This window comes from Pangasianodon hypophthalmus, chromosome 28 (genome assembly GCF_027358585.1).
Source record: "Pangasianodon hypophthalmus isolate fPanHyp1 chromosome 28, fPanHyp1.pri, whole genome shotgun sequence".
NCBI classification, from domain to species: Eukaryota; Metazoa; Chordata; class Actinopteri; order Siluriformes; family Pangasiidae; genus Pangasianodon; species Pangasianodon hypophthalmus.
In genome coordinates, this window is record NC_069737.1 from 292,642 (window position 1) to 303,413 (window position 10,772).

General features: G+C 39.2%; 1 protein-coding gene across 1 annotated transcript; it reads left to right on the top strand.

The window, feature by feature from the left end:
- Positions 1-7,170: 7,170 nt before the first annotated feature.
- Positions 7,171-9,647, top strand: fabp2 (fatty acid binding protein 2, intestinal). Its single transcript, XM_026910795.3, has 4 exons — positions 7,171-7,343; positions 7,896-8,068; positions 8,531-8,638; positions 9,416-9,647. Exons 1-4 carry the CDS (start codon positions 7,277-7,279, stop codon positions 9,464-9,466), a joined length of 399 nt encoding a protein of 132 aa, XP_026766596.1. The 5' UTR covers positions 7,171-7,276; the 3' UTR covers positions 9,467-9,647.
- The last annotated feature ends 1,125 nt before the right edge of the window (positions 9,648-10,772 follow it).

A 10,772-nucleotide genomic window follows, 5' to 3' on the forward strand; every position in this document is an offset into this window, starting at 1 on the left:
ATCAGTGTATCAGTGTATCCGTATATCAGTATATCAGTGTATCAGTGTATCAGTGTATCAGTATATCAGTATATCAGTGTATCAGTGTATCAGTGTATCAGTATATCAGTGTATCAGTGTATCAGTGTATCAGTATATCAGTATATCAGTATATCAGTGTATCAGTGTATCAGTATATCAGTATATCAGTGTATCAGTATATCAGTGTATCAGTATATCAGTGTATCAGTGTATCAGTGTATCAGTATATCAGTATATCAGTATATCAGTGTATCAGTGTATCAGTATATCAGTATATCAGTGTATCAGTATATCAGTATATCAGTATATCAGTGTATCAGTGTATCCGTATATCAGTATATCAGTGTATCAGTATATCAGTATATCAGTATATCAGTGTATCAGTGTATCAGTGTATCCGTATATCAGTATATCAGTATATCAGTGTATCAGTGTATCAGTGTATCCGTATATCAGTGTATCAGTGTATCAGTGTATCAGTGTATCCGTATATCAGTATATCAGTGTATCAGTGTATCAGTGTATCCGTATATCAGTATATCAGTGTATCAGTGTATCAGTGTATCAGTATATCAGTATATCAGTGTATCAGTGTATCAGTGTATCAGTATATCAGTGTATCAGTGTATCAGTGTATCAGTATATCAGTATATCAGTATATCAGTGTATCAGTATATCAGTGTATCAGTGTATCAGTATATCAGTATATCAGTGTATCAGTGTATCAGTGTATCAGTGTATCAGTGTATCAGTATATCAGTATATCAGTATATCAGTGTATCCGTATATCAGTATATCAGTATATCAGTGTATCAGTGTATCAGTATATCAGTGTATCAGTGTATCAGTGTATCCGTATATCAGTATATCAGTATATCAGTGTATCAGTGTATCAGTGTATCAGTATATCAGTATATCAGTGTATCAGTGTATCAGTGTATCCGTATATCAGTATATCAGTATATCAGTGTATCAGTGTATCAGTGTATCCGTATATCAGTGTATCCGTATATCAGTGTATCAGTATATCAGTGTATCAGTATATCAGTATATCAGTGTATCAGTGTATCAGTGTATCCGTATATCAGTGTATCCGTATATCAGTGTATCCGTATATCAGTGTATCAGTGTATCAGTGTATCCGTATATCAGTGTATCAGTGTATCAGTGTATCCGTATATCAGTATATCAGTGTATCAGTGTATCAGTGTATCCGTATATCAGTGTATCAGTGTATCAGTGTATCCGTATATCAGTGTATCAGTGTATCAGTGTATCAGTATATCAGTGTATCAGTATATCAGTGTATCAGTGTATCCGTATATCAGTGTATCAGTGTATCAGTGTATCAGTGTATCCGTATATCAGTGTATCAGTATATCAGTGTATCAGTGTATCAGTATATCGGTGTATCGGTGTATCGGTATATCGGTGTATCAGTATATCGGTATATCGGTATATCAGTGTATCAGTATATCAGTGTATCAGTATATTAGTATATCGGTGTATCGGTATATCGGTGTATCGGTGTATCAGTATATCAGTATATCAGTATATCAGTGTATCAGTATATCGGTATATCGGTATATCAGTGTATCGGTATATCGGTATATCGGTATATCGGTATATCAGTGTATCAGTATATCGGTATATCGGTGTATCGGTATATCGGTGTATCAGTATATCGGTATATCGGTGTATCAGTGTATCAGTGTATCAGTATATCAGTGTATCAGTATATTAGTATATCGGTGTATCGGTATATCGGTGTATCGGTGTATCAGTATATCAGTATATCAGTATATCAGTGTATCAGTATATCGGTATATCGGTATATCAGTGTATCGGTATATCGGTATATCGGTATATCGGTATATCAGTGTATCAGTATATCAGTATATCGGTATATCAGTGTATCAGTATATCAGTATATCGGTGTATCAGTGTATCAGTGTATCAGTATTCAGCCGTACATCTGCTCACACATTTCAGGAATTCTGCTCATTTCTCTCCTGTTCTTTAAGACCTTCACGGGACTTCTGTCACTAATAATCTGTATTATTACAGTCACAGCTCGCTGTTCTACTGCCACCGCTCATCTGCTGTCACTCCTCATCCTCATCCTCGTCTTCGTCCACTGCAGGAGAGAAGAACGAGTGGAGACAAACCATGAGAGTGCATAAATAAACACGCCCTACAGCTTAATACAGACAGAGTTTCTCTGTAATTTGTCACCAGTCTGTATTTATTCTTTAATAAACAGTGGCTGTGCTTTACACTCACCTGTCCGGGTGTATTAATGCAAATACACACCGTTTGTCCCGGAATAAAATATTTTCTCCTGTTTTCACTTGGGATTTTGTGAGTTTTAATGCACTGGATCCAGTGTGTGAGCAGAAAAATAATCATGGATGGATGTACAAATAAAAAATAGCATTTGGTCACTTTACCTGTAATACTCAACAAACAATTCAAATTTTGTTTTGAATTCAAACTGAAGACATATTTATTTAAAACAGAAGTGTTAGATAATATTTCCTAAATGTCCTAAAAGATATTTAAAACTTGTTTATCTGTTTATCAGAAGTGTTAATGATTGTTCACAGATATAATCTTTACTATCTGACCGAGGCTCTGAATAACATCAGTAATATCAGTGCTGACCTTTAGATCAGCTGATGGAGGACGCGATTGTGAGATTATAAACCGCTATAAACAGATTATAGCACAGAGATCATATCACTGGCCAATAGCCCCGCCCCCTCACCTGCAGCGCGCGCACACGGCGCTCCGTCTCACCTGCAGCGCGCGCACACGGCGCTCCGTCTCACCTGCAGCTCGTGCTCGGATAATTACAGCCTCTATATAATGCAGCCACACGCGGTCCTTCTTCCTGCCTCACGCGCGCGCCATCTCTTACTCACAGCTCCTTATCTGTTATCTTCTTTAGGCTCATATTCAGATTTATATTTATATTTAGTGGCATTTTTCTGGGTGAAGTTCTCTCATCTGTGCTCATGGTGTAAGTTCAGAGCTCGCGGTGGCACAATGAAGCTTCTGAAGCAATGAAACTTTTTCCCCAATGTGTGGAATTCAGCTCATTACACAAGCCGTGTTGCTGTGCGCGCTGGCGGCCTCTGGTGGCCAAACATCGGAAGTGCAGATAGCACATTACATAACTGATCCCTGAGGGGAGGTTTACTGCAGCAGTCCAGCAGCAAATTACAGGACACACAATGCACACAAAAAACCCAGATTACAGCACTCATACTGCAGTAGATAATTCAAACTGTTTTACACACTCTCTCATTGCATTTAACTCAGTCCTCGTCCATCACCCATCACTCATGCAGGCTTAACTGTGACGTTGATTATTACAAGTTTCTTATACATAAACATAATTTCTTTGCTGGTTCCAAAACTACAAAATTTCTCTATCACTTATTTACTCCAACTGCTACTTTCCTGAATGAGTGTGTATGCACAGCAGGGTTCGTTTCAACGCTTCAGATGTCACTGGTCACGTGACTGTTGTGGCAGAATGAATCAATTCCCAATACAGCATTTCAGAATGAAGTGTAAAGCGCTTCGGTATCAGGGCTGAGCTCTCTCCTTCCACAGAGAACACTTCTCAAGACCTTCCAACACACAGCCCCAGACAAGAACCCTGGTTTTCTGCTTCATATTTTCAGACGCCACTGATGGAGAAGTTTGGTGGTGTGTGTGGGTGTAAGACCGACTACAGGCATATTTATTCCAGATCTTTCCATCTCAGCACTCTGAGTTTCAAAGCCAGTTTCCACTGCATGTTGAAATATCATGATATAAGTTGTGGCTTTATCACACACTCGACTCTGCAGTTAATCAGTGAATCTTTACTTGTGTCCATACACAGCAAACCTAGAGAGATAAATAATGTTCTTGAGGTACAAAGGTTTATTTTCTTTTTATTGGCAAGTGACTGCGGTTGTCAATAAACCAATTTCAGAGATAATCAGCTCTGAATGGTCACTAAATCCAAGGCCATAAAGGTGCACGCATGGGGACTGATTAGACCTGAGAGCTGATTATCACCTCATCTGCCTGCTTTACTTTGACCTTTAGTGAAAGAGAGAGGTCAACTTCTATCTCCATGATGACGACTATAAATATCAGCTAAATTTAATCCAGAGCAAAGGAAATGTTTCACTGTAGCAGTGAGAGGAAAAACAGCTGCAAAGTGTTTAATGAGGATGGAAGAGAACAAGGCAGTCAATCAGACAGTCAATCAGACAATGACCCCATTTCCACCTGCGTCTTGTGTCTGGATCGGATTCTGATCAGATTTTAACATGTATTTACGAATGCGTTTTGTATGTGATTTCTGTGTTGCGTATCAGACAACATTCTGAGTTATCCAAGGCCATAAAGGATTTTTAAAACCTTCGTTAAAGGTGTTAGCTGTGGAGCATGCATGTTATATATTTTAAATTTTAACTTGTTTTTTTTTTTGTGCCATTTCTTGGGGTGTAATAGTTTGACTTGAACCAAACTTTGTTATTTTTTCAAAGTAAACTAAAAAAAAAAACATTGAAGAAGAAAACACAATGTCTTGCCCACGCGTCTCTTACACTGTGTGTGATGCTGGAAAGAAAATGCTAAAGTTAATGACACGGCCACAAAATGTTTATAGATCCTTCAGACAGAAATCTAAGTCTATCTACACGCTATTTTTACTTGGCTAATAATCTCTTAGTTTCTTTTGTGCTGCCGGTTTGCCATGCTTCTGGATTCATGCAGGAAAGTTTTTATAAATAATTAAAAGTTTAAAAGTTTGGCTTTAATACTTGTGTGGTATAATAAAGGGAAAATGCTTGTGATCAGTGGTTCAGTTCTTGACTGTCAGAGTCTAAACTACTAACTACTAAAAACTCGTTCAGAACTTTGGAGATAACGAAGTCTTTTGGGAAACATTTGCGAAACCGTACGTAACGTGCCTCCTTCTTTAAGCTGTTCTTAAGTCACTAAGATTAATCGCTATCGGGAAACCGACCCAGGTGCTTTCAGAAGGCTGAGTTGCGGTGTGACAAACACAACTTTATTATTTCCATAGTTTTCTTTAAGAATCACTTAAATCTTAATCGACCTAAAGTACTGATACTGCAGACAGGAATGCGTATCAATGTGTATTAATATTGTAATGTAGAGAGTACTGTATATAACATTCCTTCAAAATAATCCCTTTAGCTTGTTAATAATTTACAGTCAAACTCTGATAAACTGAGAGTGACAGATGGATATAATGATTAATACACATAATGAACATTATTAAATTAAAAAAAATTAATATTTAGTGCAATTTTTGAATAGTTAATAAAAGACTGCAGCTCATGTTAAGGCATAATTGTGTTTCTGTGTTTGTGCTCATTTAGTAAAGTTAGCAGAACATTTATACTGTTCAACAAACTGGTAATGATTCCATTACGCAATATCTTACCATGAAACACAGACACACCCTCCATGTGAGAGAATAAATGATGACAGTAAATGTTTTGAATCTAATCCAAATGGGAAGAAAGTCTTGATAACAGCTGAGCAATTTGCTAATCTCTAATGAGTACATTCTTTATAATTATGAAATGTAGTTACAGCAGAGGACATGAGGCATGAAGACTTCATTATTAGTGTCAGTGTGTGAACGCAAACAAAACAGGGTAATGACACACAATGCAGGTTTCATCCAGCACCATAATGGGTTCTACCAATAAAGGTTCTAAGTACAGCAGAACCCTACAACAGTCTGAGAGAGCTTCTCGTAGAAACAAAGAACCCTTAAGGAACCTGGTGATGTGTGTATCCGAGCACGAGCACTAACACTGCTGATGCAGTAAACTCGCTGAAACCGGACGCAGTTCACACATCAGTACTCGGCGTAGTTCACATACACGCTGCTGTGCGTCTGTTCCCGTTCCTGTTCAGCTCATTTATACATCATTAGCACTTCTGCATGTTGTTTATGTTCCTGAAACCCATGACTGAAAAAACCTGAACAAAAACTATATAATTTATTTCTTGAAAAGAGTTTGTAATTTCTGTAATAATCTCCATATCTAATGCATTATTCCCTTCTTTATTGAATTTGTTTTTATTTCTCTGAAATGTTAACACGTTTGCTCTTTAATTATATATTAAAATAAATAAAGACAGTTTTTGGTCGTGGACTCTTGGTTGTGACTTTCAGACCCAATTGCGCATTTATACTATATACGCTATATGGCCAAAAGTATGTGCACCCCTGACCATCACACTCGTACGTGTTTCTTCCCCAAACTGTTGCCACAAAGTCTGAAGCACGCAGTTGTACAGAACGTCTCTGTGTGCTGCAGCTTTACAGTTTCCCTTCACTGGAACTAAGAGGCTGAAACCTGCTCCAGCATGACAATGCCCCTGTGCACAAAGCGAGCTCCATGAAGACATGGTGTGTGAAGGTTGGAGTGGAAGAACTCGAGTGTCCTGCACAGAGCCCTGACCTCAACCCCACTGAACACCTTTGGGATGAACTGGAACACCGACTGAACCCCAGACCTCCTCGACATCCCAACATCAGCGCCTGACCTCACTAATGCTCTTGTAGCTGAATGAACACAAATCCCCACAGCCTCGCTCCAACATCTAGTGGAAAGACTTCGCAGAAGAGTGGAGCTTATTATAACAGCAAACACACGGGAATAAATCTGGAATTTATTCCCCTGGAGACGTTCAACACGTACATATGGGTGTGAGGGTCAGGGGTGCACATACTTTTGGCCATATAGAGTGTAATAATATTTATGCTTGGTTAACTCCTGACCTCATTGCATTGTACTTTGTTACTGTGCACAACCCACACTCACTGCACTTACACAACACACTCGTCTCACCACACCCTCAACGATCAAACAGGTACTGCAACACCTTCATTAGTTAAATACACTGGTCTGTGAGTTTACCGTAAAACAAGCGTGCACTTGTCTGTTTTTTTACCCACAGTTCCTGAGGGAAAAAGTGCGTCTGCGTCTGCTCACATCCTGAACGCTGTGTGTGAGCTTTACTCGGCCACATCAGCATGAAGATAACGCCTCAGAAAAGGGTGTGTGTTCTCATCACCGTGTGTATATAAGGAGGTGTGTGAGGAAAAGACCGGAGCACTCCAGTGTACACACCCTCTCTCTCTCTCTCACACACACACACACACACTCACACACACATACACTCCAGTCGAGGACATTCTGTTATCATGGCATTTAATGGAACATGGAAAGTGGACCGCAGTGAGGACTATGACAAGTTCATGGAGCAGATGGGTGAGAAACACACACTCTTTTATTAATATGTGAAGTTCAGTGTCTAATTAAATTAATCTAATATTTCAGGATGTTAATTATAACCGTAGACATGATGAGAAAAGTGGGAATGAGTGCATTGATGATGGTAAAATAAAACATGTACAGCACATCACTAACGAGCAACATGTTTTAAAGTGAAAGAAAACCTGAGGTTTCAAAAATATTCCAGCTTTTTCCTTAAACACATAAATTTCCTGGACAGTCAGCGGGAATACACTGTGGATAGAATACAGATCATCACAGAACAAAGTGGGTTATTTGTGGCAAAAGAAAAAATAAAGTGTATTCAGCACTGATGCAGTACATTTTAGACTTTAAAGGTTAACTCTAGAAGCCTTCAGCATTGCCTGAAGTTCTGTGCAAAACCCTGCAACAGAGAGGAGAAGCTCTTAGTGTCCCAGTAGTGTGTATTACACTGTATGCAAATAGAACATTGTTTATTAAAATAAAACAGTGAGTAATAAGTGTGTGTGTGTGTGTGTGCATGTGTGTGTGTGTGTGTGTGTTCAGGCATTAACCTGGTGAAGAGAAAACTCGCAGCACATGACAACCTGAAGATCACGCTGGAGCAGAATGGAGATACGTTCCACGTGAAGGAGGTCAGCACGTTCCGCACACTGGAGCTCAACTTCACGCTGGGAGTCACGTTCGAGTACTCGCTCGCCGATGGAACCGAGCTCTCCGTAAGTTCCTCAGAAAACACTTATTATAGCAGTGACTTTCAAACGCGAGCATGGTGCTATAGGAGCAGGTGTGATGGGGCAGGTGTGATGGAGCTGCAGGAGTGATGGAGCTGCAGGAGTGATGGGGGCAGGTGTTATAACAGGTGTGATGGGGCAGGTGTGATGGAGGCAGGGCAGGTGTTATAACAGGTGTGATGGGGCAGGTGTGATGGAGGCAGGGCAGGTGTTATTACAGGTGTGACGTGGTGATTAAACCCTGTATGTATGTAAATCTATAAGTCCATACATTCTCAGGATGTTCTTCTATACAGAACCCTTTTCTCTGTCAGAGAGGGTTCGAGTAAAACAGTTTCAGGAAGACTTAAACCTTCTGTAAGTAAAAACTCAGGAAGAAGGGGTATATTTTTGAACAATATTGATCCTCCAGTTTGACCTCTGACCTTCTGACTTTTGACCCCACAGGGCACCTGGGTGATGGAGGGTGATGTGCTGAAAGGATCCTTCGTCCGTAAAGACAACGGAAAAACTCTGACCACCGTCAGGCACATTGTAGGCGATGAACTCGTGCAGGTGAGAATTAATTAAATTCTCCACATGGCCTCACAGCTCAGTGTTTATTATTATTATTATTATTATTATTATTATTATTATTATTATTATTATTATTATTATTGTGCTATAACACTACAGCATTATTATGGTGCAAAAATGGCCCAGTGGCAGCTTTACCTTTAAAACAATGTACAAATACAGTTTATTTCACACCACAGTGCTGTTGAGTTCTGCACTCTGATTGGTCAGAAGGTGTTGATTAGTTTTCTATAACAGCAGCTCTGACAGTAGTGCAGGTTTATATTAATGCGCTCGTTCTAATACATTATCGTTTCTATAGTAACGGCTCATTCACAGGGACGTGTACAGCGCACGCTCCTCTGATAATAAACGGATTAAAAACTGTGTGTAATCGTTGATGTGGTGAAGTTTTCTGTAAGGAGAAACGTGTTTCTGTAACATGTATGGAAGGAGTCTCCAGTGTCAGCGCTTTGTATCAGTCAGAGGTGAAGCTGTAAGTTTTCCTGTAATCTTCAGGACAGAGGAGTTTACGCTTCTCTGCAGTTTCTCTGCAGTTTTTTGTAGCTGTTAGTTTTGTAAATGAGTCCTGATGTTCTGCGATCTCTACAAGCTGCTGCTTCTTACCACATGTATTATTATTGTATTATTACATGTTCTTAATTTAAACATTACTACAATAATAATAATAATAATAATAATACTTTCACAACGTACATTTGTAGAAATCAGGCCTGTGTGAGTCTTTGCATGTGAAATGTTTTGTGTCTTGTGCAGAGCTACAGTTATGAAGGTGTGGAAGCTAAGAGGATTTTCAAGAAGGAGTAAATGCAGCGCGTCTGAATCAGCGAGAGAAAATCTCACCTTTCACCTCGTCGCCTCAACCAGAACCTGGGCAGCTTTCTTCCACCATCCTCCTGCATCCTGGCTGATCCACGTTCAGCACCTCGGTCTTTATCTGCACTTCTTATTTTGATATTTAAAGAAATAAAGTCACTTTTGAGATGTGTTTCAGCTCTCGGCTTGATTTTACATTTTACAGTTACGGTTCATTTTAATGCAAAAAACACAACTTTCTACTCACACACACAAAAAACCCAAAACAACATTTATAAATACTTTGTAAAAAAAAAAAAAAAAAAAAAGGGGGCAAATTACCTTTTTAATTAGCAAACTGAGCAAGTTTCCTAATAAATAGATTGCATTATAATAATAATATTATGTAACATAGAATTAACTGACAATAATACTGTATTTTCTGCATAATATGAGACTAATAAAGTACACTACTATAATAATAATAATAAAAATAATAAGAAGAAAAGGAACAGGTATATTAGGAATGTGTGTATTAGCCAGTTATTCTGATTGCGTAAAAGACAAACAACTGAGGTGACGTGTGACGTGTTTGAGAAAAGTTCGGGTTTTTCCACAATGCTAATTCCTCCTGTTAAGACTCATTAATCAGAAAGTCATTCACAATGTCCTGAGAAATGTGTACAGGTGTGTGCAGGTGTCTACAGGTGTGTACAGGTGTGTACAGGTGTTTCTTCATGACAATGTTGGCAGGCTGTGTGCTTTCTGATGAGAAATTACGTAAGTGTAACATGATACAGACAGAAAACGTTTCCAGAGTATGCTTTTAGAAAAAAAGAAAAAGAAAAATCATGATGGATGGAAAACTGTAGAAGGATTTTTTCCCCATTAACCATTTGAGAGAATCTTACAACAAAAGATTTTCTCTAGGAAGAAACCTTGAATCAGCCTCAGAAGGAAACTGCTCTTCTCCTGAGTGACACCAGATAGTGCGGTTATGAGTCATTACAGAGTAAGGGTGTAAAAGACGAGTGTGTGGAGGTGTAAAAGACGAGTGTGTAGAGGTGTAGAAGAGGAAGACGAGTGTGTGGAGGTGTAGAAGAGGAAGACGAGTGTGTGGAGGTGTAGAAGAGGAAGACGAGTGTGTGGAGGTGTAGAAGAGGAAGACGAGTGTGTGGAGGTGTAGAAGAGGAAGACGAGTGTGTGGAGGTGTAGAAGAGGAAGACGAGTGTGTGGAGGTGTAGAAGAGGAAGACGAGTGTGTGGAGGTGTAGAAGACGAGTGTGTAGAGGTGTAGAAGAGGAAGACGAGTGTGTGGA